Source organism: Scleropages formosus, chromosome 5 (genome assembly GCF_900964775.1).
Source record: "Scleropages formosus chromosome 5, fSclFor1.1, whole genome shotgun sequence".
Lineage (NCBI taxonomy): Eukaryota > Metazoa > Chordata > Actinopteri > Osteoglossiformes > Osteoglossidae > Scleropages > Scleropages formosus.
In genome coordinates this window covers 13,080,937-13,108,778 of record NC_041810.1, presented here as the reverse complement: position 1 = coordinate 13,108,778, position 27,842 = coordinate 13,080,937, and the positions used below count along the sequence as shown (strand labels likewise).

General features: G+C 45.6%; 3 protein-coding genes across 4 annotated transcripts in view; all 3 read left to right on the top strand.

Annotated features, from left to right (window-relative positions):
- Window positions 1-12,445, top strand: part of LOC108938775 (ADAMTS-like protein 1) — an 85,919-nt gene extending 73,474 nt beyond the window's left edge. Inside the window, exons 13-21 of one of the 2 annotated variants that reach the window (XM_018759663.2) lie at window positions 1,969-2,116; window positions 2,869-2,953; window positions 6,021-6,349; window positions 8,061-8,190; window positions 9,397-9,607; window positions 10,058-10,237; window positions 10,417-10,570; window positions 11,051-12,119; window positions 12,328-12,445. In XM_018759663.2, the coding sequence (XP_018615179.1) occupies window positions 1,969-2,116; window positions 2,869-2,953; window positions 6,021-6,349; window positions 8,061-8,190; window positions 9,397-9,607; window positions 10,058-10,237; window positions 10,417-10,570; window positions 11,051-12,119; window positions 12,328-12,376 (2,355 nt within the window). In that variant the 3' untranslated portion in view covers window positions 12,377-12,445. Of the gene's footprint in view, window positions 1-1,968; window positions 2,117-2,868; window positions 2,958-6,020; window positions 6,350-8,060; window positions 8,191-9,396; window positions 9,608-10,057; window positions 10,238-10,416; window positions 10,571-11,050; window positions 12,120-12,327 lie in introns of those variants that run through there. The other variant, XM_018759664.2, reaches the window with a different exon arrangement.
- Window positions 12,446-13,053: 608 nt separating this feature from the next.
- On the top strand, window positions 13,054-18,343 carry LOC108938708 (ADAMTS-like protein 1). Its single transcript, XM_018759552.1, has 5 exons — window positions 13,054-13,151; window positions 13,997-14,204; window positions 15,087-15,202; window positions 15,958-16,181; window positions 16,349-18,343. Exons 1-5 carry the CDS (start codon window positions 13,054-13,056, stop codon window positions 16,456-16,458), a joined length of 756 nt encoding a protein of 251 aa, XP_018615068.1. The 3' UTR covers window positions 16,459-18,343.
- A 1,314-nt stretch (window positions 18,344-19,657) lies between these two features.
- LOC108938827 (NACHT, LRR and PYD domains-containing protein 3-like) lies at window positions 19,658-25,433 on the top strand. The gene is made up of 7 exons (XM_018759769.1): window positions 19,658-19,847; window positions 19,953-20,510; window positions 21,856-23,566; window positions 23,703-23,786; window positions 23,961-24,044; window positions 24,753-24,833; window positions 25,011-25,433. The coding sequence occupies exons 2-7, from the start codon at window positions 20,168-20,170 to the stop codon at window positions 25,336-25,338; spliced, it is 2,631 nt and encodes an 876-aa protein (XP_018615285.1). The 5' UTR covers window positions 19,658-19,847; window positions 19,953-20,167; the 3' UTR covers window positions 25,339-25,433.
- Window positions 25,434-27,842: the final 2,409 nt, after the last annotated feature.

Below are 27,842 nucleotides of genomic sequence, written 5' to 3'. Positions count from 1 at the left end.
CGGCCTTGCGGCTTATGTTGCCGGGTAGGCTCCGGCTCGCCACGACCCCACTCGATACAAGCGGTTGTAGACATTGAGTGGTTGGTTGGCTGGTTCCTGGTTTGAATCTCCCCTGCTGCAGTACCCTTGAGTAAGGTACTTACCCTAAATTGCTCCAGTAAAATTACCCAGCTGTGTAAATAGGTAAATTATTGTAAGTAGTTATACTTTGTAAGTCGCTTTGGTGAACAGCATCGGCTAAATGAATAAATGTAAATGGTGTGAGACTTCAAAGTGCTGATGATCTGTACCATGTCCATGGCAATCTCAACCAGCATGGCTGTCGTGGCGTGCTTCATAGGTACGCCGTCGCAGCAGACTGCTATTTTTCGGTAAGATTCCGATCCGAAACGAACATCAGAGCTGTGCAAGAAGCGTCTGGCGAAGAAACGAAATGAAGGATAACTCAAACTAATGATCTTCACTTAAAATGTTAGTCAAGAAGAAAAGCTAGTTACTAGGAGTAGGAGTAAAACTTTTGAATGGTACTGTATGCGTGCGAGCCAAAGTAAAAAAACAGCCCACCACCTTGTTGTACTGTTCTGAATTTGTCCTGGTGGTTGGCTAGCGTTTCCAGAAGAACAGACTGTGCTAATTGGGGCCTGTGAGACCTTCATTGCTCATTTCTGTGTCCTTCTGAATTATGACCAGGGCCTGACATGAAATATGAGCAAGGGAGCCAAACATGGACAACGTTGGAAACATACTCCACTGAGCTATGTAATTGTCTCCCTTCCCGTGCTTTCAAGTGAGCCCAGTGACTACGCGTGACTGAGCGCCTCATTACTCTTTGTTATCTCTGAAACGCCCCAGCGCTCTTGTCCTACTGATGTGTTAATTAGCCAAAAGGAGTGAGAGGGCCAATGCTGTTTGTCTTCGGGACTTTGCTTTAGGGGGACAGCCATCTTGTGTCAGACCCCCGGCGTCTCCGTACTTTGAGCCAGGCAGGAGGGCTCCTCTAAATCGGCCTCGGGTACACTCTGTACCCTTGGATGAGGTGCCTTTATTAGGCCACCCCTTAACTCCACCTCATCCCTCCGCCACCCCCTTCCCGCCCATCCAAAACAATGCCAGCATTAATTAAAACACTATCACAGCTGTCAAACTCTTGGTCAGAAGTAGGCGTGAACCTCGCTGAGATGTAACAGGTGGTGAGTAGTTCTGCGTGGGTTTTTCTTTCTGTTTTTGTGCCAGAGATCAGCAGGACCTCGCCCCCCTCCAGCTCCCACAACTTTAATTTCACGGTGAAGTTCTTTGCCTTGATTTAGAAGTTGCTGCCCAGGACCGGGGAACCACATTTTTGGTTCACTAAAACCCCAGGTGCCGTTTACCTTCGCATTCCTCACACCAAACTAGTGTTAAATGCTTGTCTTGGCAAAAGGTAGCCAAAAAATTTCTAAGGCGGTGCAGGTCCATGGGAAATTTTCTCTGTCTTGTTCATATTCAGGTTTGGTGCCGTTAGGACTCTGGCACGGCTCCAGTCAAGACGTGAAAGAATTAAAATGGAAACTACACTCTTAGCTGTGTTACTGAAGGAGTGGCATGTTGTAGATGCTGTGTAGATACTTCCTACGTCACAGATTAGAACTGACCAATCTTCAGCGAGCTACTTCACATAATGACAGGATGTGGAGTACATTCCCCTTTATTCACCTAGCTGACATGTTTCTCCAAAGCAACGTACAATTTTAAGCTCCTTACAGGATTTTACTCATTTATATAGGGAGGTAGTTTTTACAGCATCAATTCAGAGTAAGTGCCTTCGTCAAGGCTACTACACAGATCCTTTGAGTGCAAGGTGGCAGCTCTAACCACCTGGTACTGCTAGAATAGTGCTAGAAGGAGTAAAGTTATGGTTGAATGTCCAAGCGGATGCTGTGGTGCCGTGATGGTGTTGTACTGGATGTTCATTTTCTCTGTTGCACCAAGTGCACGGTGACCTGCGGACAGGGTCTGCGCTACAGGGTGGTGCTCTGTGTGGATTACCGTGGTCTGCACGCTGGTGGCTGCAATGCCAAGACGAAGCCTCACATCAAGGAGGAGTGCCTGGTGCCGGTGCCCTGCTACAAGCCTGTGGGTGAGGGAGCCGCAGATGGGAGCAGACAAACCGTTTGAGGATTAACCTGGATTTAACCAAGATGGTCTTCTGACGAAGGCCTGGACCATATGAGACACTGGGTCGGAACCATCCGGCGTATTATCTGCAGTGGGATTTTGTGATGGGGAAATAAGATAAGGATGCATACATACTGGCCCATAACCAAACTCAGCTTCAAAGTTCATACATAGTCACATGTATATAGCAGTGGGTCCTAAACTCAGTGGCACAATATGAAAGATCATTGAAATATTAAAGCTGAACAGTTGGCAGTGGATGATACTGCATCCATTGCACTTAACATAGTCATGTCTGAGTTCACTGATGTACTATAGTCATGTGTCAAGCAGACTAGGAAGAAGCTTGTTATAAAGCAGCACTCCAATCTGAGTAAGATATTATAAATGGAGCTGTAATTTTACTCAACTAAGAGGAGCTCACCCACAAAGAGAAGCAGTACCATAGTACCCACTGAGAAAAAATATCTTTTTCATATAAATCTGTTCATAATTTCTGTCATAGAAAAGTCTTTGAAAATTATTTTGCATTGGTCATTAATTCAATAAAATGACATGAGTAAGCACAATGTATCAAAATGAGACTGCATGTACTGTCATTCAGAGTCACCACCAGCAAGCTTTGGGAACCCCTGCACTGCAGGAACATACACACATGCTCACACATATATAGGAACACACGCAAACCTGTCACATATGCTGCTGTGTTTGCAGAGAAGCTCCCGGTGGAAGCGAAGTCACCCTGGTTTAAGCAGGCCCAGGAGCTGGATGAGGAGACTACAGTCAGTGAGGAGCCCACGTGAGTGCATGCCCAGGGGCCACACTTCAGTCACCGGGTCCTCAAGAGGCCCCTGACTGAATGATTCACACAGTGCTCAGGGTATTGTAAGGAAGTACAGGACTTAGGTCACTGTAATGGTGTGTGTGTGTGTGTGTGTGTGTGTGTGTGTGTGTGTTTGTAAACGTGGACAGGTGGCAGGTGTCATTCTCCTGAAACAGATGTTCTGTTGAAATCGTTATGGATCTGAGCAGGTTGATTTACGGAGAAAAATAATACAGGAAAACTTGTTCTCCAGATGCACAGCCGAAAAATGTCATTATTTATACCATTAAATAGGCATTTAAAGATTTAATAGTGCATTGTGGGGGGACGGCAGTAAGAGTGAAATATTTCTGCTGTACATTTCTAATCCCCAGGCTGTTGTTTGCTCCGAGGTGAGCTTGAGGTTGACTTCAGTCCATTTGACCGTATCATTCAAAATGCTCGTCCTCAGTCGTTTCCTGGTGTCCCAGAATGTAGGCTTATCCGGCCTCTTCTGATCAGGAGTTGTTTTAAGGCTGAAATGACAAAAGTGTGCACAAATCCATTTATTTCTATGGACAAATGTTTGGGTAATTGTTGCCTTATGGACTAATTTTCATTTAATTTCTTTAATATTATTGTTTTTATCAAATATCAAGTCCTGAATGAAGCAAAATATTGTAGTTACACAAACAGTACAGATAGCTCTTATAACCAATGTATACATAATGTACAGAAAAAGATGTGCCTTGAGTTTGATTTGCTGATGATGATGATGTGCTGTTCCAATAAAAGTTTTGTGTTTTATTTCATTGCATAAACGATTGTGGAAACTTTTGGAAATTTCATATGAACAGGGAGCTAGGAGTCACTGGTTATTTCCCGGTGTGTGTTGTATACCTCTCCTGACACATGTGGTTGCTAGCTGGGTGTGAATTCTGCATGTGAATGTGTTGAAAGGTCCCCGTTGCCCTCCACCCCAAAATAAATGAGTTATTAATTTAGTAAAGAGTCTCTCTGATCTACAGGTGTTACACAACCCAACCTTATGAGAGTTTGGCATCTGTGATGTTTCTGAGCTCTATGTCACCTTTCTCACATGAAGATCTCTTTGTAGAAACATGTTTGCTAGGAGCGACTCAGCTGGAAAACTGATGTCAAAACATGTGATTATGCCCTTTGAGAGACACACATCTTCTCAAAAAGTGCCTAAATACCTGTCGAACGTCTCACTGCAATTGCGAAGCCAATAAAAATATCTTTCTGCCATATGGACTCCAATTGTGGATATGAGGGAAGCAAAAGGAGGAAATTCCTGCCTTAGAGTTATTGCACCTCTTTGGGCCCATGTGAGGAGGGCCATCTGCCACACACACTCGCTGTCCCATGAGCAGCAGCCTAAAATGGGACTGCTAGAAGCCAGCAGCTCTTATCACGTACATTTTAAATATCTGCCACATTTGCTTTCTTGCAGTCGTGTTTTTTAATAAAATAATGGTGTCTTATGTCTGTTATGTCTTTAAATACAGAAAGATCGTTCTGCATCTGCTTTGTGTCTGCTGGTCGTGTGCAACCTTCCGATTGTTAACCCCGTTGTGAGTTTTCTTTTTGTGGGTTGCAGCTGTTGTCTGTGAAAGTGCGATTGAGGATTATATGTGTCTCTGGGGTTTGTTGCACACTGGGACATGTAACGTGTCTCAGTGCAGCACACTTTTTACATTTGTGGCTTGGACCGCCATCAGCCTCTGGTGTGGGCGCCAACCAGGCCGCCCACATGGGACCCAGATGGAGTGTAGGGCTCGTTTTCCTGTTCACCTCATTCTCCTGACCATGTTAGGCTGCCAGCCGTCTTGTTGCCCCACTAATGTTGTGCTACTGTCCATCTTGTGATAATCACCCCTTAGGTGCAGTGAAGACCAGCATACTTGGGATGTGACTGGTCTCCACACTTCTGGTTCTGGCCCACTTGTCACAAGATTCCCTTTCTCTCTACCTAGAATTCAATGGGTCTCTTGCCCAGTCTTTATTTGGTCAAAGGATGCCCAGTGCCAGTGCTCGAGGGCTGTAGGATGGTTGTAGCTTTTGTGCAACATCAGCTCTTAATTCTGTATTGATTTAACACACTTTAAAACGTGTTCCATAAGCATCGAAGGAGTCTGCCCGAGGACCCGACACCCTTGGTTTGGATCCAGTATCTTTCTCGCTTTGCGTTCTCCTCCACAAGACAATTGAATTCGTGACAGTTCTTCTCGGTTCCGTATTATTCTTCTGAAGACATGCTTGGCAGCGAACGGGCCAGATTCAAATTCACAAAGGCCAATAAAGGCAACAGATCTGAAAGTATTTCCCGTCCCGAATCCATTCTTAAAAACCAAGGCCGACAACGCTTCAAAGGGATTTATCCAAGACGGTCCAACTTTAATGCTTCACAGCTGTTGCATCTACTGCAGGAAGACTGTATTTCAAATATGCGTCTTCAGTTTATGAACTTAGAGGCAGATGACAAAAATCCGCAGGGCATAAAAACAGCAGATAAGAATACAAAGTGGAACAGCTTTATTATTGTATATTCACATTATAGTCAGACACTTACTGCATCTGGCAGATTTGGTAGAAATAAATAGAGCTTGTCCAAAGTAACAAGTAAACCATGCTGTATTTATGCTGTAGTGAATGGAGGCCTAATCCTTCTATAAAAATATATGTCCCAAAGGCTTTGTGCATGTACACAAGTGTATATACACATGTGCATGCATGTGTGTATATTTTTGCGTGTTTGTGAATGTTTTACTAACCTTGCTGAGACATTATTGTTGAAGTTTGGTAGGAATATCACACCAAGAATTGTCACACCATTTTTGAAGTTTCCCTGCTTAAAAAACACAATAATAATTAGAAGATCCCAAATGTGTTATTGTAAACCTTTATATGGTTTTGGTGTTTAACTGGGTTCGGGTTAGGAATCATTTATTGCAATAAACTTAGACTCAGTGTGGGAGATTTCATGCGTGTTCATAAATTACACTCTTCGTAGAGTGTAAACTAAGTGTGTATGTGTGTGAAGGTTCGTCCCAGGGCCCTGGTCCCCCTGCAGTCACACTTGTGGAGCCGGGACGCAGCACCGGACTGTCCAGTGCCAGGTTCTTCTCTCCTTCACCCAGACCATGGCCGACCTGCCAGATGATGAATGTGAGGGTTCCAAGCCCCCCAAAACCCAGTCCTGCTATCAGAGCCCTTGCAGGGACCTGAGGGTCGAGTCCCAGCCAGGGAGCAGGGATCGTGGCCAAGCAGAGGAAGAGGAAGAGGAAGAAAGGACGGGGCCCTCAGACCGGGAGGAGCTGTACGAATGGGAATACGAAGGCTACACAGAGTGTTCGGAGAGCTGTGGAGGAGGTATGGCATCGCTTATGCTCCTTTAGACATGGAAGAGCAGTAACGAACCTCATACCTTCATACCTGACCGTGAGGAACTAGGCCTCCTAGAACCTCACTTCATCTTACTGCAGGTGAAAAACACATGATCAGTTGTGACTTCTGACTCCCAAGTGTTTGACAATTTAGCAGTAGAGTATGACCACCTTTAACTGTGATTTTTACCTTTTTTTTTTTACTTAATTTCATATACTTTTACCAATGTGTATTTTTATTCAAGGGGCAAAAAGTGGCGTAGTGGTTAGTGGTGTCACTTTCCAGTGGAAGGATTCAGATTCAAACTCTGCACCTGATGTAGTAATCTTGTTCAAGGTACTTACAGTAAAAATTACCCAGCTGTTTAGATAGCTAAATTGTTGCAGGTAGTTTAATGTGTGGGGGGTGCAATGGTGCAGCGGGTTTGACCCGACTCTGCTGTGTGATGGGTCTGGGGTTCGAGTCCTCCTTGGGGTGCCTTACGGTGGACTGGTGTCCTGTCGGGGGTGTGTCCCCTCCCCCTCCAGCCCTGTGCCCTTTGTTGCCGTGTTAGGCTCCGGTTGGCCGCGACCCCGCTCAGGACAAGCGGTTGTAGACGGTGTGTGTGAGTTTAGTGTGTAAAACTTCCAGTGTAAGTTGCTTTGGATAAAGGTACTGGATAGTTGATAATAAATTCACTCTGTTCAATGAATGTTTGCATTAGTGGGATTATTTTACATCAGTAAAGTTTTTAAATATTTCAATTCTGTCTCATGCAGGTTCAGCCTAACTGTGTGTGGATTCGCATATGTGCATGTGTGTGTCCTCCAGATTATTCATGGAAAGATCTCTACAGCACCACACTCAGTTTCATGCAAAATTGGTACAGTCCTTCTCCCTCTCGAACTAGCAATCATGGCATACATCAGCCTGAGAAACAAGTTGGACTCAGTACAGGGTCGTCCAGATGACAGGAGGAACACACGCCCAGAGAAAGAGGACTGTCACCAGTTGGCGAGTGCGAAGAAGTCAGGTTACTTTGATGCACTTCAAAGTGAACATACAACCACTTCTGGTTTCAGTGGTGTGTAACCACGTCAGTAAGGGTACCATTCCCCTTTGTCTTCTCAATTCTCACTTGTGTTTATGGATCTCTGTTCTGTAGTGGGACTTTTTCCCTCCGTTTTTTTCTTCCAACCTCACGGCTGTACATGATTAAACTCCTCAGATCATGCAAGATCAATTTAAGGGCCTTTCTAATTTCCTGTTTCAGCTCTTACGTCATTCAGTATTTGCGATATGTTAGCCAGCAGCATTGCTCGCGTGATGTGTTCTGTCTTTCACAGCTTAGCGTGCACTTTCACGGAAAAGCACATGTTTTTGCAGCGCTCGTATGAGAATAAATTAAAGAGCTGGGGTATAGGGTGTCAGGAAATATTGAAGAAAATATTTGAGGAAAAGCAGAGAATACATGTTCTCGGGGTGGCAGTGTGCAAGCAGTCGTAAAGAAAGTAGGACTTTAACAGCTGGCAGAGGCAGAAGCAGTTCTTTGGAATGTGTGTGTTTTCTCAGTGCTGGGATTTAGTGAATGATCCAAAGAAGTGCAAAGTGATGCATAGCTGCATGCAAGTCAGAGTGAAGTGGTTTGTGCACGTGCGTGACTATTTGCGTGAGCGTGAGACCCTGACGAAGCTTAGGTATATGCTCTGTGCCTCAGGTGTGCAGGAGGCGGTGGTGATCTGCAGGAACAAGCAGACCCGCGAGCCATTGAAGGAGAGCCTGTGTGTGAGGATCCGCCGGCCGCCCCAGCAACTCCGAGCCTGTGGCACAGCACCCTGTCCTCCCAGGTGCGGTCCACGCACCCATCTGTCTAGATCAATGGTTCCGGACTTGAAATAGGTAGTTCTGAGAGGTGGATGGAGTTTGGTCAGGGAACTTCTTGACAGGATGCGTTTCAGTTTTTCAAGGTGTCCATGACATATGCCTAATTTAAAAAGAGGGGTTGACTCTTGAAAATGAGGGGTACGCTAAAGACCCCTTAAAACCGTGGAGCTCAATGAAAGAAATAAGTGTGATGGAGGTGCCCTTTAAACTCATCCAGACCTCCATGCCTCCTGGGGCTTTGTGATGTCAGATGCTGATGAGGCTCAGTTTCAGGGAGAATGCTACAGCCCTCTTGATGAGATAAGCAGCCATCACCTTGGTGCTGCATGTCACCCATGTGTACTGGAGGAAGAGGAGAATCAGACTTTCTCGTCAAGTTGGTGGAAGTGGGGGTGGACAGGAAGTGGAAGCAGACCTGCTTGCTGTCTCTTCTGAGTAGGGTACTGGGACACAATGTCCAGACTGAGTTTCAGCTCAGAAAGTCTGGAAAAACAACAAGGTCAGACTCGGCATGACATCAGTAGGTTCATTCTCTGCAGTCTAATGCAGAAGACACCATGAAGATGTTATAGGAACTATGTGGTCTATAAATGCCTCATAGCATGAACTTTTATAGATTTATGGAAGGCAGGAATCATCTGATGAACTCCCTTGACAACCTATTAATAACAAAAACATATCAGGCAAAAAAAAACAAAAAACTGATTTGAGAGGGTACTTTGTTCAGATGTTAGAGCCGTTGCTGCATGTGAAGTAGATTTTGCAGTAGCCAATGCAGATGAGAATTACACTATCCATCAAAGGCACTTCGGCGCTCCTCAGCTCACAGTCTGTCTGAAAGCCCAGAGGCCTTCTCCTGTTTTGTTAAGTGTTAAGTTATGTTTTCAAGCACAACAGACTTTGTGTTCCGGTTGTTTCCTTTGGCTAGAGAGCCAACACCCCTCTCCCAACCTCTCTGCACGCACTACTTCGTTACTTCCCCTTCCCTTGAAAAGCAAGGCCACGGTGCTCTCTTAGCCCGTCCATCCAGCTTGGAGTTCCGTCTCTGTCGGAGCGAGGTTTCAGCTTACCTTTGATGGGACTTGAGCACGGACTCACAAGGTGGGAGGGTCTCTATGTCTCAGCACGTGGTCAACAATCTTTAAGAACTCTTTCCTCTCCACCCCTAGGTGGGAGACAGGAGCTTGGAGCACTTGCTCAGCCACTTGTGGGGTCGGACTTCAGACCCGCTCAGTGTCTTGCGTCCACCCCAGGACCAATGCCAACAACCACACAGTCACGGCAAGCGACAAGGCATGCCGGTCTCCCAAACCGACCATGGTCCAGGCCTGCAATCGCTTTGACTGCCCACCCATGTGGGAGCAGCAAGACTGGGGACTGGTAAACCTCAAAAAGGATTTATACAGAATTATGGCATGTCTGTGATAAATTTAGTACAGACAGCAAGTTTTACTTAAACTTATGCATATAATGTGTGCATGGAGTGCATTTAGAGTTTGACATCCCACCGCTAACACCAGTGTTGATTGCTCCAATTCTTTTGTAAAGAAATTCATGTAGTTAGGTATCATGAGATATAATATTAGCTAAAGTAAACTTTATTTCTCAGTAAGACTATTTACTAAATTAAATAAAGAAATGCACCATGCTTAAGCATAAAATATAATGTTTAGTATGTTGAGAACCAAAGTCTAATGCTCCATCCTCCCTCAAGAAGCTGAAAGATAGTCAGAGGAGAATCAGAGCAGAAGTGTTTGTGGCTAAGAGATCTGGCAATACCATACAGAATCAGTCACCAGTGTTTAAATTTTTATCCTTTTGTCATTCCAGTGTTCCCACAGCTGTCTCAACGGGACACAGAAGAGAAGGGTGCCATGCAAGCAGCGGCTGGCCGATGGCAGCGTACTGGAGCTGCCTGACGCCTTCTGCCCCTCGCCAGCCCCTGCCACAGTGCAGCCCTGTGCCTGGAAAGCTTGCCCCCCCAAATGGATACCCACAGAGTGGTCTCAGGTATAACCATGACGGGTCCAATGGTCAAAACTTTCTCCTGATCTGACTTCAAAAATGCTATTTTGATTTGAGGAGGTGTTGGATGAAAGACACTAGTGAGACATACTGATTAGATACTCGTAAGAAACCAGTGAGACTCCGATGAGAGACATTGATGAGAGATACCTCTGTGCTTGCAGTGTTCGGTGACTTGTGGAGAGGGAACCCAAAGCCTGATGTTGGTATGCCAGCAGCAGGATGAGGGTGGTGAACATCGAACCCTGACCCCCAGTGCCTGCTCCACACCCCCTCCGCCAGGAGCCTTTCGCACATGCTCCCTGGGACCTTGTACCAGTAAGACTTTGTCTTACAGCTCTGGGGTATTACTGAAGAGAAGTGTAACACATAATTCTCAAGAGATCCCTGACAAGCGATAAATACATTATAATTATGCAAAATAGTATGACGTAATAATTATTTTATAGTTTTTATGTAATTCAGTTTAGATTAAAGTTTTTTCCGTTTTCCATGTTAGACATGTCAGCATTTTTGTTTCCACTTCTGGAAAAGGAAGGTAAAAAAAGACTATATACCCAAGTTTCACCTTCTTTTACAGTTCAAAAACAATCTCCCGAAATTGAAGTGTGAGTTAACTTAGCCAAACAGAATCATGTTGGGCTTTCAGTTTAATGCACATGCAGCTCCCCCATCTCTTGGTGGCCATCCTGCCATAGTCAGCGAGTTGCAGCCTATGGTGAAATTGTGAGGTGTGTTTGTGTTGTATGTTGGAAGAAAGGCCTGATAGCAAGAACCTCCTTTTGCTGCTCATTGCAGGAACATTCAAGCCAAGTAGCACAAAACAAGTTCCAAGCATCCTGGCCCAGAGGAAAGTGTACATCCAGTGGAGGAAGGAAAAAAAGCTTCAGTTTGTCACGGGAGGGTATGCCTACCTGTTTCCTCGTACCTCTGTGGTCATCCGCTGCCCCACGCAACGATTCCGCAAGGACCAGGTTGACTGGCTGAAGGACGGCAAGCCACTAGCCAACACGCCCAACCTTGTGATCACCCCGCTGGGCTATGTGAAGATCCAGCATCTTGGACCCACAAACACTGGTTTATACACCTGCCTTGCTGGCCAGGCACGAGAGGACTTTGTCCTGAAGCTCACTGGTAGCAAGCGAAAACTAGCTGTTGAGGAAGCAGATATTTTGAAGACAAACAGCAATGGAAAAGTATATCCTGAATCTCCCAGCCCCCAGGATCGCTGGCTGTCACTCAGTAGGTATGATGCGGTCATTCAGAGGCTGCTGGACCTGAAGGGTTTAGCTCAAAATGGACAAGATTCCAGGGAGCTGCGGGAATCAGCAGAAAGAAATGGCTCTGCCCTGGAGAATGAGGACATGATGCGTGAGGCTCAGTCCCCAGCAATGCTGGTAGTGGAGATGTGGCGTTTGGACGAGATCCTCCGCAACCTGTCCCTATGGCCTGGAGAACTTGAGGGGACGCATGGAAATGAGGTCCTGGTTCGGCTGCTGGGAGAACTGGTTCGACACCGTGGTGACAGCAATGAGTCCACCCTTCTCCGTCCTGAATGGTCCGAGCCCCCTAAGCAGGCCTCTGACACCCACAGAGCCACCTCCAGCTTTGGCGCAGGCACATTTCAGTCTGGGATCTCCACAGCTTTTGTCAGAGAGACTCCTCGAGCACCTACTATAATTCAGAAGAGCCAGAAAAGCCAGAAAACAGACCACAAGTCTTCCTCAGAGGTCGTGGCCTATGTAGGGGCACTGCTTCTGCTGCCACAAGCAACCACCAGCATTGAGCTCAAGTGTGAGGCATCAGGGGTCCCTGAGCCGGTAGTCACCTGGTCCAAAGATGGGAAGGAGCTACACTACAGTGACAGGTAAGAACTTCCCCACAGCAGGTACCATAGTGGATAAAGAGTTTTAACCAAGAATACAGTAATATATTCCATAAAATTTCTCTACTATATATGAAATAAATCAAGTCTAAATCTATAAGTTATGTAGATCATTTTGGAGAAATGAGCCCATTGATTATCTTCATCTTCTCACTGTCTCCATATATGTGTCCATGTCGTGGCAGAGTAGCCCTGCTGCCAGGAGCCTCACTGAGGATCCAGGCCCTGAGCAAGGCTGATGAAGGCCTCTACACGTGCACTGCCAAGAATAGCGCTGGCTCCACATCGCGCTCATCACTGCTGCGGATGGCAGGTTCGAGTGCCCTCACCCCTCCTCAACAGGCGACTTTAATCTCATCTACTTCCTGTCCCAATCAGAAACATCTGTGGCTTCCTTTCGCTAAATACTGAGCACCTTTAAAACAGCCGTCTTCTCGGTGCCAGGCTGTTTGATGTCAAGGTGCCGGCTGTGGTCCAAGGAAAACAGCGATGATTGAAACTGCAGACAAATGCTTCTTTGTTAGTAGAATATCTGCCTAAATCCTCTTATTGTTTTCAACATGTTTGACATACAGATGCGAGCACTCATAAATTTTGAAGGGCTGCCTTGGTCGTCATTATCTATGTCTGTTATTTTGTCATTTTTGCAGCATTGCAATATATTACAAAAAGAACAAACTGTGACAGCCCACGCTACCAAAACATAATTTATCTTTACCTCATATCCAAGAAATATGACGTTGCGCGTAGATGGTTTCAGTACATTTTTGTAAGCCCAGTGTACCAAGTGTGTGAGTGCATGGGCATGCGTGCACGTGTGCATGTGTGTGTACTGGGTCTATTTGTGCGAGCGCATGTACTTGCATGTCTATGTGTGTGTTTATTTGTGTGTGGTTTGTGCTGATGTTTGAGGGTCATGAACAGGCTGTTGTATTTTCACCTAGGGCCCCTGCAGACCACAGATCCCACCACAGAGCTAAAGAGACTCTGCACTGGCCAAGACTGCCCCCAGAGGTAACTCTGAGTTACTGCAGCAGCCTAGAGTTCTATAGCTGCCCTGATTTTACATTTTCTTCATTTCTCCCCCACCCATCATTTGTATTGTGCCACAAAAACTATTAATCAATTTTTTTTTTGCATTGTTTTTGCGTATGACAGTGGGTGCTGATTTTAAAAGACATAGCTCCAGAGATTATTATCATAGAAGAGAAACATATGCAAAGTGTTAAAAATACCGATATCTTCTACAAATAAAATTTAATTGTTTATCTGTGAGCACTATGACGTCTTTCTGTATGTAAGACCATATACAGTTCAGAATCTCCTCTTAGTGGCTGATTTTATAGATATGAGCTAATAGGCAAAAGTGAGCTAAAACTAAAGAAATGCAGCAAACAAACACGTCCCAAGCAGAGTTGCAGCGAGCCAGAGCCTAACCTGGAAATACAGAGCATAAAGCTGGAGAGGGCAGGGACACACCCAGAACGGGACACCAGTCCATCACATGGCACCCCAAGCAGGACTTGAACCCCAGACCCACCGGAGAGCAGGACCCGGCCAAACCCGCTGCACCACCACACCCCCTAGCAAACAAGCAGCAAACTGCAAACACAATGAGCAAAAGAATGTTGGGACTGGAGGCATATTGTGATCTCTTTCCTGAGCAGACTTTGCTGTAAATATAGTGAACCCATTCGGGTGTGTCACACAGCTCAGCTTTCACTTGAATGAGCTCCAGAATGAGCTGACATTCAACTCCCGCTGAACTTCCTCCTCCGTGGAGGAAGGAATATTTCTGTTATTGTATGTGTATGTCTGCCCTTCTACTCTCATCACACCTGTTCTGTCCTCTGAAGCAGGTGGATGTCATCTCCCTGGTCCACCTGCTCTGTGAGCTGCGGGGGAGGGGTGCAGAGCCGCAGGGTGATTTGCCTGCTGGGGGAACGAGTGGACGGTGTTGGCGCAACGGAGGAGAACCCCTGCGCTCAAGCCGGAAAGAGACCCCCAGACACACAGCCGTGTAACCCCCAGCCCTGCAAGTCATGGGCAACGTCCTCCTGGAGCCCGGTGAGTCCAGTGCACAGATTCACCAAAGTTCACCTTACTTCTACAGCTGGGGCTTTTGAAGTTTTAGAGGATGAAGCCACCAAGTTGTTCATTTTTCTTACTCAATAGTTCGAGTGATTGCAGTTAAGGAGACAAATTTAATTTATTAATGACATTTACATTTATTTATTTAGTGTTTAAGAAGGGGGTGTGGTGGCGCAGTGGGTTGGACCACAGTCCTGCTCTTCGGTGGGTCTGGGGTTCGAGTCCCGCTTGGGGTGCCTTGCGACGGACTGGCGTCCCGTCCTGGGTGTGTCCCCTCCCCCTCCGGCCTTACGCCCTGTGTTGCCGGGTAGGCTCCGGTTCCCCGCGACCCTGTATGGGACGAGCGGTTCTGAAAATGTGTGTGTGTGTGTGTATTTAGTGTTTATAAACTTTTCTCCAGTGTGACTCACAGTATGTGAATTGTACATCAATACAATAATTTACCCACATATACATGAGAAGTTTTTACTTTATCTATTCAGGATAAGTATCTCCATCAAGGGTGCTGGTAGGATTTGAACCCAGATTCTTCAAGAGCAAGGAGGCAGCTCTAATCCCTAAACCATTTGCCTCCTTATAATAACATACCATGCAAATCACTGTATGGTGAACTATGTGGTCAGCAGTTTTTTTTAAGTTTTGCTTTCCAACAAACTTCTTTCACTGGCTGCCTCAGCAATTTCACTTCCAACATTAATGTAGGTCATCAGTTCCTGCCGGAGATGATAATACAGGGCTCATCTGTTTCTCACGGGCTGGTCTGTTCCATTCCATCCTGCACTGCACTGCAGTGCATCCTAGGATTTCTGTAATGCTTAATCTGTAGCGCATGGCTAACCTTTCTCTTGTCTCCTGTCTTCTCAGTGCCACGGGCCCTGTGTGGGACTTCACTTGGCCATGCAGAAGAGACAGGTTTTCTGTCAGGCTCAGACTGGCACCAGACTCCCCACTGTGGAGTGCAGAGCTCTTCCCAGGTAAGGCCAGTCTCTGGGGCAGCAGGGCGGTCCCTCTCCATGGTGACCCGCGTTACATACCTGTGTGTTATGCTCTTTTTTATCAATGTGCTGTGTACTAAGACAACCAAGGAAGTCCTCGCACGACATCCTGAACACGAGCACCGCATTGCTATCACTTGTGTTACATCTCTTTGTTACCTGTGTGCCTTGGAGTTCTTCATCACGGCTGTCCATTGTGGGGACATTGTCCTCTACTCTTCAGATCTTCCTGGAAAATCTATGTGGACATGATATACAACGCTGTGAAATAGTGTTGGAGCCTAAGAGAGGAAAAAGTAGTATTGTATAGTGTAGAAGACAACAAAGTGTGCGGTTATGTGTAAATAGTAATACTCAATTACTGTTTGGGACACGTTTAGCTGCCGTGTCTGCAATTAAATGCTTTCTGTAGCTACTGACCAGGATCTCACGTTGCTGTGGAGGATTTTTTCCCCTAAGTTTAATCAGCTTAATCAAGGGAGTCACTAACGAGCTGTTTGAATACAGTCAAGTGAGATCTGGCCAGCCCTACCCAACATAATTTTAAACGAAAAGATTTGCGCAGATTTAGTGTTAAACAGCTACAACAATATACAAAATACTTTTTCATGTTAGTGTAAACGTGAGGCCAGGGAGATAAATGGCTCTAGCACAGGACTGCCCCTTCCCCACAAGCCCATGTTTCACATGTGTCACTTTGACCCCCCCCCCCCCCCCCCCATACTTCTCTGTAGGCCGAACTCCCACAGGAACTGCTCCACAGAGTCATGCTTTCCACACTGGCGGACGGGAGCTTGGACACAGTGCACCGCCACCTGCGGGAGCCACGGCTTCCAGTCCCGCCGTGTGACCTGCATCCGGCCCCGCGGGCCTTCAGGTGCACCCCTCCAGCTAAATTGCCCCCTCAGAGGACGCCCTGCTGGCTGGCGCCGCTGCAACATCCAGCCCTGCTCAGGGGGTGAGTCCCAATCCCCCACGCTATCTTTCCTTGACCTCAGTACTGATGCAGCCACACTGCAGTCAAACACTCATAGTAACAGCACAGTGAGGAGCTCTAACGTAAACTAACATGGTGCTCTGTAGGTTGTTCTAGAATGTTCTGACAGACATGGCGGTCCATTTCAGCTGCTGAGTGCCGGGACAGCACCAGGTACTGCGAGAAGGTCCAGCAACTGGAGCTCTGCTCGTTGGCCCAGTTCAAGACCCGGTGCTGTGAGTCCTGCCGGGCCACCTGAGGGGAACGTGGGTGGAGTCAGAGTGGTGATATGAGGAGTGAGGCCACAGACACGCACAAGAGCCACGCCTAGACCAAGAGGCAGAGCTGAAGACGAGCCCATGGAACCTGTTTAAAAGCACAGATGCAAACATTCACTTTGACTCCCATGAAGGCTTTGTTGTTATTAATCTGATCTTTTGTAGTGTTTTGCTAGAAATATTGTGGTAATATGAGGCTCCAAAGGACTCTGCAGGAACTCGGAGGCACGTAGCGGAAACCGCAGCTGGAGACTACAATGTAGACCAACCCCCCCTTCAGGAGCTGTGGAGCACTTGCAGGATGCAGAGATGTGTGGAAGTGTTCGATTATGGATTATGAATGTCCGATGACCACAGACCGATCACGGTTTGTCCTTGTGCTTGTTCAGTTTCCTTTCAGAAGAAAACCAGCAGCAGTCGTTTTCAGGCCAGATTTTCTCTCTAAAACGTTGAATCTGCAGACTTTATTGTTGAGTATTTTGAAAAATGCACATGCTGCTGCGGAGACAGCCTCACGTCAGTTGTCCCGTGGACAACAGAAAACCAAAGACCGGAATTCGTTTGGACCTTCACTCTATGTCCCTATTTGAATCTATTCTAAAAATACTCACAACTGACACCCAAGACACAGTGGAGACATCAGCAGGCTCTTTATCGCACTGCTTAATACAGAACAGAATTAAATTGTGCTAAAAATTCAAAAATGTCGACTTTTTTAAAAAAAATTAAAGAGTAACAAGTAATCCTTGACATGCTCTTCAAACATTCAACGTTTCTGCACAATGCAATTAAATAAAAGTAATAATAGAAATGCACCTGCAATGAAAAATAACCCACCATTCGCTCACAGTGTAATTCACATTTAACGGTAACAGATTTGCTGCACTAATTTCCTTTATTAGTCATCAAGCAAGAAGTTTACTCTGTGCTGTGATCTTCAAGCCAGTAATTTATATCACAATAGTTGGCTTTCATTTCATAAGAATTCGGGCTGAAACAAATTTTCTGAAAACTTTCCACTGAAAGCTGTTATTTCTTCACATGTGTAACACCCTTCTGAAACAATAAAACACATTTTTTTGGAAACACAGTTCATGGATGTCAGTTGAGTACGAAATGTAAGCATTTTAACAGAGTTTTTTACTGTTCTTTCCAGATTTTAGGTTGCAAGATTCTCGCTTCACATAATGTTCAGTTACCAAAGTACCATGAAGATGCAAAGGTTTTATAAAGTGTGCATCCATATTCAGATTTTCTACATTTTATTTATCTAGAAAATCTGAATATGGATGCACACTTTATTCAACCTTTTTGTAGTTTAATATTGTATTTTACAGTCCAGTCTGAAGCAGTAAGAGTTTGAGCAGAATGAATAGTGAAAGAGTGGTCATTGAAAATCTGTCACTGTGGTGCAAGTCTTGAAGTTTTGTAAATAATTTTGATGAGATTTTTGCTTTGGTAGAACTTTGTTAATGAACTTTCCTACAGCTATTTATTACAGTGCAATGATTGTGTAAATAAGAGATTTGCTGTATAGTTCTGTTTCTTGTACATATCCTTGTGTGGCGTCTCATAGTGACAGTCAAATGCATGCCATGGGATTTTCAATTTTGTCTTTATGTTTTTGTTTTTGCTGTGCTCAGTGATACTGTACCAGGTCTGGTTGTCCCGCTTAATAAAATCATTAACATTCCTTAGCTACTGTACATTTGCCAGTGATCGCCTCTGTTGGAACAGTTTTCTTTTGTTGCAAAATGGCATTTTGGGAAGAACACAGTTTCACAGCGGGTGGCACTGGCGCCTCACAACTTCTAGGCTGTGGGTTTGTATGTGGGTTCAGATTCAGCTTAGTCTGTGTAATTTGCATGTTCTTCCTGTGTTCACATGGGTTTCCTCCCTCAGTCGAAAGACATGTTTCAGGTGAATCAAGCTGGTGACTGTAAATTGCCCTTTGTGTATGTGTTGTGTTACTGCCCTTTTATAAACTGGTGTCCCATCCAGGGTGTACACTGCCTTATGCCGTATGCCTCCAGGATAGACTCTGGATCACTGTGACCCTACACTGGACAAGTGTTTATTGAATATGGGTCGACAGGTATATGTGGGAAGAAAAACAAAAGTGAGTCCCACCCCTTTACAGAAACACTATCTATACACAACACATAACAGCAAATTAGCTGGGCATTTATGGTATGTAAATCAACTTACTGAAACACGGAGGTAAAAGGCCAAAACAAGTGGGAGTGTTGTAGGACAGCTGGTAGTGTAGTGGTTAGCACTACTACCCTTGGCTCTAAAGGTTGTAGGTTTGATCCCCATGTCTGAGGGTAGTACTCTTAAGCAACATGCTTATCTTACATTGCTCCATTAAAATTATCCAGCTGCATAAATGGGTAAGTAATTGTAACCTTAATGCTCTAAGTTGCTTTGGAGAAAAAGTGTCAGCTAAATGTAACTGAACCCCTAATGACAACTATCCCTGTTCTGAAGCAGTCATTTAAAGGACAACATCACTTTGCCTGTAATCTCTTAAGTTCCTGTAAGGTGTTCATGATCATGCTCGAATCAATCCTTAGGGAGCCACTCCTGCAGTGTAACGTAAATGTTTATATGTATCCCAAAAAAAAAACTACTAGGAAGGTGATTAGGAATCAGCGAGATTCCGGTAAAGGTTTATGCAGCTACTTGTGTGATGAGCATTGGTGAAGGAAACTAACTGTACTTAAGAGTCACACATCTGCAGCTATGTCTCTTTTTCCTAAGGCAATGCACACATTGTATTTTCTATGAGATGTACGTCACTTCGGAGAAAAGCGTCTGCTAAATGAATACATGTAAATGTACATGTAAGATCATGAGATCCTCCAAAGGAGGAAGGAGTGTAACGTCAGTGGAAAGTGTTAGTTGCTGCAGAATAAGGCAAACATGTCACCACATTTCAGATGGAGTTGGAGGTAGGTGTAAGACGGAAAATGAGTTCCAAAATATTCTCACAGCATCAAGCATCAACGGCTTGGCCTATTAGTCTCTGCGTGCCTGTCTGTATATAGATATCTGTGTGTGTGTGTGTGTGTGTGTGTGTGTGTGTGTGTGTGTGTGTGTGAGAGAGAGAGAGAGAGTGAGAGAGATTTAATTCCTCTTTCAGCAAAATATCGTCACTGCCAAATAAACCATCTGAGACAAAGAGTGACTGAGTCATATTTGGTGGGGATTCAGAGGAAAAAATCGCTTTCTCTTTCTGTCCCAAATGCTCCAGAAAATGTTGCACCACTGAGAAGATGCGATGGTGGACAGTGACTTCAGAAAGCGGTGTTGTTTCTCTCACACTTGACAACAGAAGAGACGGCCTGAACATCGCAAATGGTCTTGAGTACGTATAATAGCTCCTTTTTTCTCCAGTTGTTTTTTCTAATCTGCCTTTGTCTTTAACAATAAACTGTACATCATAAATCCATGTTTCTGCTTTTTATCTAAGATTTTGCAACTGATCTGGTTTCCTGTGGCTGAAAGACGCTGGGGTGCCTTCATACGCCATGGGGGTGTTGCAATCGCACCCGAATGTAGCAGATGTGACTCAGCCGTGGAAGTTTAGTTATTTGAGGAATGATAAACACATCACGCAGATGCAGAGCTGATGGTCTGATGATCTGCCGTGGCTGCGATGGCTCTCCCGAGAGCACCCGACGATAGATGGGCCTGGAGCTGAATCACAGGATCCTATCCATGATGGCACTGGAGCCCGGCCTTGTGGCACTCAGGGAACTGAGAGTGAGGCGAGTGGCGCTGGTGGACCAGTTAGAGGATCATATTGGCTCTTTGCTGGAGCAGCTGCTCCTCAAGAGGGTCTTCACCAGAGATGACTGCGAGGAGGTGGTCTATGAGCGGGGCCCCCGTGCCAGGGTGCGAAAAACATTGGACATCCTGTCCTGTAAGGGGGAAGAAGTGGCCCTGGAGTTTCTACTCATGTGCAGTCATCTGCAGGAAACCAGAAGAGAGGATGGAGTGCAGTCAGTCAACCAGACCCAGTCGGCTGGTAAGGAATCCAGCTTTACGTTTCCATCTAATGACCAAACATTAATTATGGGAAACCATTTACAGTGTGAGTTTAAAACAGCAAAAACCAAGGGATGCTTAGTTGAGCTTCATTTATTTTTTAAATGTAAAAAAATACATTCAAATACAAGTTAAATTTTCTTTTTTTACAACACAGTATTTACTGTTTACCTATTTAATAAATACAGACATCCCTTGATTTATGAACTCCTTTTGTCCAGAATTTCTGTGTAAGGGCTTTTGATACACAGCTTTCCGTATACAGAACAAAAAAATCAGTAAAAAACGGGTAAAAAACACAAAGTTATGCATTGTGCAAGTGAGGCGGTAGTGCAGTAATGTACTGTAGTTGTCGGGTCTCCTTCCAGATCGCTCCGTTAAGTGGTGTGTTAGGAATGTGAGAGTATTGCTTAAGATCGTGGGGCATTATGGAAAGTTTGTAAAATTCCACACGAGTGTCTCTCAATTATATAGGGTGTGTTATTCACTTGAATGATTATGGAGACAGCAAAGCCCATCAGCAGGAAAAGTTGAGCTGCTGGTTTTTTGGGTGTTTGTGCATAATTTTGCAACTGCACAAATTTAGAAAAAATTTTAGGACAAGAGCTTTCAGACAGTGTGTGTGTGTGTGTGTGTGTGTGTGTGTGTGTGCGCTCAGTCTATCCCTACTTGGTTAATTGCTTGTCCTGTGGATACCTGATCAATTAAAAAGAAAAGTAGGAAGGGATGCCTATATAGTGTTTCATTTTTCTTGTATGTTAAAGAACCAGACAGAGGTGTGTTGCTTCACAGGTCAAAGGTTACAGGTTAGAATGCAACCCAGTCCCTGTGTGCGTGTGTGTGTGTGTGTGTGTGAGAACGCTTTGATAGAGAAGTCATCTTTTCAGGGTGGTTGAAAGGCTTTACAGTATATCATTATGACCCTAAAAATGGATGAATGAATACTGTAACTGGACGGATGGATGGATTTATCATTTTTCATTTATTATATAAACATGATAGGGGGTGCGGTGGCGCAGTGGGTTGGACCATGGTCCTGCTCTCCGGTGGGTCTGGGGTTCAAGTCCTGCTTGGGGTGCCTTGTGACAGACTGGCGTCCCGTTCTGGGTGTGTCCCCTCCTCCTCCGGTCTTACGCCCTGTGTTACCGGGTAGGCTCCGGTTCCCCGTGACCCCGTATGGGACAAGCGGTTCTGAAAATGTGTGTGTGTGTGTGTGTGTGTGTGTGTGTGTGTATATATAAACATATCCTGATGAAAGATAAATTGATTTTTCTTCATTCATTGTGTAAACCTACCTAACTCAACTTTCTCTGTTCCACCCCAAGAATACCTCAAAGCGATACAAAAGCACAAACAGACTCTGAAACGGCGAAGCGAGTGTATGCACTGTTATAATACTCGCCATGGAGAGAAAATCCGCTTCTCTGAACATTATGTCAATCTTCTAATTGTGAAAGGGCATCACAGCCTGGAAGTCAAAAAGCATGAGTTTCTGGCCTTTGGGCAACAGAGGATTTCGCTGCAGCGCAAAGAAGTGGAGCAGAGAATGATCAAGCCAGCGCAGCTGTTTATGGGAAGTCAACCCCCCAAGAAGGTTCTGGTCACCGGAGTGGCTGGCATTGGTAAAACAGTGCTGGTGCAGAAAATCCTCAGTGACTTTGGGAGCAACCAAGCACATCAGACCTTCGACTTTGTGATACAGTTGACCTTTAGGGACCTTAATTTGATCGACCGGCCTATCAGCCTTCGAGAGCTGCTACTGCGAAAGAACGGACACCTCGCCCGGGAAATAGATGCTATCCTCTCCAGGGACGACAAGTTGCTGATTGTTCTCGACGGATTCGATGAGTTCAGACACTACAAGGAGTGCGAGGTCGAGGAGTTTGTCACGGAGCCAGATCAGGAGGCCGAGGTTGTGCAGGTGATCTCTAGCCTGATGCAGGGTGAGCTCCTTCCGGAGGCTTCCGTCCTGATCACCAGCCGACCCACAGCCATCAGCCATATCCCCATCAACTGCATTGACTCCTTTGTCATTATCACCGGCTTCTCCCTGGCCGAAATCCGGGACTTTTTCATACGATACTTCGTGGAGCCAGCCCTGGCAGAGAGGATGTTTCGCTGCGTCGAGACAAACAGTCTGATGCTCACCCTGTGCTACATACCTGCATTCTGCTACATCATGTGCAGCATCCTGAGCAGCAGTGATGGCTTCTCCAGCCAGACCCCCAGAACCATGACGGATGTCTACAGCCAGTACCTGGTGGCCCTACTCAGGTCTCACACTCAAAGCAGGCTGGAACCACTCAAGACCGGTGCTGAGATAGAGACTCAAGAGAAGTTGTCTGATATTGTCCTTGGCCTGGGGAAGCTGGCCTACGAAAAGCTCCTGAGTCATGAGACCCTCTTCTACGGACAAAGCGCTGAGTTCCACCAACTGGCTAGCAGCAGTGTGGTCAGCACCTTCCTGGACAAGACATCAGTCCAGGAGCAGGGCTGCACGGAGGATGTCTACTCATTCACACACTTTACTGTGCAGGAGTTTTTCGCAGCCCTCTACTATGCACTGGGTGACCAGATATCGCTGGATATCCTGGAAAGCAAGGCTGGCTCCAGTCACGAGCTGAGTACAGGGTACCTGGACCTATTCCAGAGGTTTCTCTCTGGGCTGCTTGCTGAGCGGAACCAAAGCCTTCTATCACGCCATCTGCAGCTGGGGAGGAACAGCAGAGCAGAGGGGTACCTTTCCGGACTGCTGAAAAACATCTGGAGTCGATGCGAGAAAGGAGTCCATATCCTCAATCAGCTTCACTGTTTCTTCGAGCAGCAGGACAGCTCCTTGGCCCAGCAGGTCCACCCTAAGGTGTTGCGCATCAACGTCAGCAACGACGCTCTCTCCCCAATGGACTTCACAGTGATGAAGTACTTCCTGAACCTCATGGACAGTAACATAACTGAGCTGGATCTCACGGGGACCAACATCAGCTCAGAGTTTCTGAGGGACTTGTTGCCATCCCTGCGCAAGTGCCACAACCTCTGGTGAGTTTACCTGCTGGCTGCCAAATCTCCAGGAGACCGGCCAGACGGTATAAATCTAATCCTTTTAATAAAACTACTAAAGGTAAAAGTGTACATGCAAGTTGGAATGTCATCATCACTGTACTTTACAATTTAGGATTGGAGAAAACAATCTCGACACCGATGCTGTTCAAGTGCTTGCTGAGATTTTGCAATCTACCAACACTTTGCTGAACCTTGGGTAAGGACACCATACTAGGGAGACCAAATGTAATGGGAAAAAGTCCTTGTCTTGTTTGCTTTGTTACTTATCTATATGCATTATTTTTATGTTAAGTTCTGTCTTTCATAATATATTTAATATTTTAAATTATATGTATATGTTTATGGTGTTATTAACATTTACTCAAACCAGCTTAGGCTGGACTAACATTGGTGATGAGGAACTGCTTATTCTTCTAGAAGCTTTGAAAACAAACCAAACACTACGAGAGATCTGGTAAGTATGTTCTAATGTCTATAATGCAGTTTTTTTTAGTTTGTTAAAGATATTTACACTTGTAGGTTTCACATGGAAAATATTCGTTTCATTGCAGAAGATTAATATAAATTATATTGCGACCCTTATTTTAAACTTTTTATGGCTCTGCACTAAATATACGTGCATCTCTCACACACACACTGTCTGAAACCGGAGCCTAACCCAGACCTACCACATAGCAGGACCAGGCCAAGCCCACTGCACCACCATCACATGCATCTCATGTTTTAAAAATAATGTAAATGTTGCTCAAGTGGGAGAAACTAAGATAGATTGTATTGTTTAATATGAGAGTTTTTCTCTCTGGTGAGATCATCCTCTGGAAGGAGTGACATTTCAGTTTAACAAGCAGCCAGAATTCAGTTCCTCTTTATGTAACATTAGAGATCATGCTGCAGACTTCCTGTGTCATGTGCACCAGAGAAAAACTAAAACATACATGTAGCCAGTTAAAGGACATATTTAACTAACTTTTCATTTTCTCTTTGGTTATGCTGTAAAGTTCTTTAGCTTATTGACCTTATTATGCTGTAATTAATCTTTGATTTTTATACCAGACTAATGTGTTATTCTTCTTGGTGACAGATGTTCATTTGAAGTCTTTTCAGAAATGTGATTTTTGCTGTGCTGTATGTATGTGTTTACGCCATTATTTTATATTCATAGGATGGAAGGGAACAAAATAACCTACCAAGGCCTGTCAGCATTTATGGATTTTACTTTGCCATCATCTCTCCACAAAGTAGTGTGAGTATTGTAACCCCAGCCATTTTCTGTATGATTCAGATATCCTCTTGCTTTTCTGTTGTCCAGCTGGCAGATGACAAATGTCATCAAAAATCCTATGAAGTATGAAATGTCTTATTGAACCAACAGAAGGAGGTAAAGGTCACTTGGTTTTGCTTTATTCTCTATTCTTTGCAGTGCTGTTTGGAACAATGTAAGTGAAGAGGAAATAGAAGCGCTCAACATAACATACCCCAGGACATGCTTTGTAGTGGCATTCACCGAGGACAGCATGTGGGAGGAGTGGGGAAGGTGGGTGCTTGACAGGTGTGAGGTCGCAACGGACGAGAAGCTGGTGGCCATCCTGTACAAGGTGTGCAACATATCTGTCCATCAGGTAGAAATACAGTGGGTGCGGACCTTCTGCTGCGAGCTCATACAACTGATCAAGACCCGGATAGACAGTAATACTGACGAAGATGTGAGATGCAAGTTGGAGAAGTTTCAGAAAATGTTGGATTCCTGACATACGTGTTTTTCACTAGCCAAAAGGGTAAAACAACATGGAAGTTGTTCACACACATTTTCTGAACCGCTTGTCCCATACGGGGTCGCAGGGAACCGGAGCCTAACCTGGTAACTCAGGGCGAAAGGCTGGAGGGGGAGGGGACGCACCCAGGACGGGACGCCAGTCTGCCACAAGGCACCCCAAGTGGGATTCAAACCCCAGAGCCGCCGGAAAGCAGGACCCGGTCCAACCCACTGCGCCACCGCACCCCCCTGAAAATTGTTCAGAAAAACGGAAATGAATTCCTGTATTGCATTTCATGTAGTTACTGGCTGCACTTTGTCTCTAAATGCCGACAAAAGACCTGATCCTCATGAAAACTAAGCATCACCTTCAGATGCCTGGCATTTAAGCAATATCATGAGCAATATCATGGTCTGTTTCAGTCCGTTACAACCTGCTCTGTAGGTGGTGAAGTTCTGCATTTCATGATAACGTATCTTGGGCTCTAAAGAATTCATCTGTAGTAGAGGTAAGTGCCTCGTATTATTGTTTATTGTCATCATACCAATGGCTAGCCCTGTGGTCAGTTGTGCCTTGCATTTAGTTATAAACCCCTGAACAATGACTGTTGCAAAGCAGAGTGTTTTTCTTTTATCAAGCTTCACTACAAAATGGCAAACATCCTACCTCTTCGTGTTCAGTTTATTCAGTGCTATGGAGTGACTGCTTTACACATTGACACAATCCATCAATTGAGTCACCATGCACTTACACAGCGAACATGGATCAGTTCCCTCTTCACAGGTTCACGTTATGCAGGCCCTCCTGTTTTTCAGCTTTTCCCGTGTTTACCTGCATTCAAGCAAATAATTGAGTGAACTGATGGCTATGGTGATCCCTTCCGACACTGAAGTGCAGATGCAGTGAATAAGCCAGCTATCTAGAAACGGGGCGTAATGTTGCAGTGGAGAACTGGAGGACTTGTGTCTTATGTTCCACCAGACAGAACTGGACCGGTCACTTTGTAGACTAGGGGCCTCTTCTGTATGAGCAATATTATCAATATTATCAGTGCTGTAGGGCACCCTTTCCCCCAAATGGGCCTCAGGTTTGCTAGGAGACAAATTCTGCCGAACTGCACGCACCTGTTCCTCTCCATAAATATTTCAACACCATTTCAATAACAATAACAGGATTAGGCCTACACCTAGGTTGATATTTGACCTGATAATGCTATCAAAGCAAGAACAGTTAACTAGGGCCATGTTCACTTAATCCAGAATGTATATGTTTATAAAACAAAAATGTTTTTTTCAGTGTTTTTTGTTTAATGCTCCTTTATTTCTGTTAATTTTAATATTTATTGAATTATTAGTTCATATTTCTTGTTGAATGTTTTTATGACCTATTTATTTTATACTGGTCTGGTATTAAAGGATTATATCAGTCTTCATGAGTCGGTGTATTTCTTTTTCAGTCTGAAACCCAACTTTTATTCATTCATTCATTCATCTTCCTCCGCTATCCGGGGCCGGGTCGCGGGGGCAGCAGTCCGAGCAGAGTCCTCCAGACTTCCCTCTCCCCGCACACCTCCTCCAGTTCCTCTGGGGAAACCCCAAGGCGTTCCCAGGCCAGCCGGGAGACATAGTCTCTCCGACGTGTCCTGGGTCTGCCCCGAGGCCTCCTCCCAGTGGGACAAGCCCGGAACACCTCCCCAGGGAGGCGTCCAGGAGGCATCCGGAACAGATACCCGAGCCACCTCAACTGGCTCCTCTCGATGCGGAGGAGCAGCGGCTCTACTCCGAGCTCCTCCCGGGTGACTGAGCTCCTCACCCTATCCCTAAGGGTGCGCCCAGCCACTCTGCGGAGGAAACTCATTTCTGCCGCTTGTATCCGCGATCTCATTCTTTCGGTCATGATCCAGAGTTCATGACCATAGGTGAGGGTAGGAACGTAGATCGACCGGTAAATTGAGAGCTTCGCCTTACGACTCAGCTCCCTCTTCACCACAACAGACTGGTACAACGACCGCATTACTGCGGACGCCGCACCGATCCGTCTGTCAACCTGCCGCTCCATTTTTCCCTCACTCGTGAACAAGACCCCGAGATACTTAAACTCCTCCACTTGAGGGAGCAACTCCCCCCTAACCCGGAGGGGCAATCCACCTTTTTCCGACTGAGAACCATGGCCTCGGATTTGGAGGTGCTGATTCTCATCCCCGCCGCTTCGCACTTGGCTGCAAACCTCCCCAGTGCACGCTGCAAGTCTTGACTCGATGAAGCCAGCAGGACCACATCGTCCGCAAAAAGCAGAGACGAGATCTCGCGGCCACCAAAACAGACACCCTCCGTTCCCTGGCTGCGCCTAGAAATTCTGTCCATGAAGATAATGAACAGAATCGGTGACAAAGGGCAGCCCTGGCGGAGTCCAACATGCACCGGGAACAGGTCTGACTTACTGCCAGCAATGTGAACCAAGCTCCTGCTCCGGTCATACAGGGAACGAACAGCCTGTAA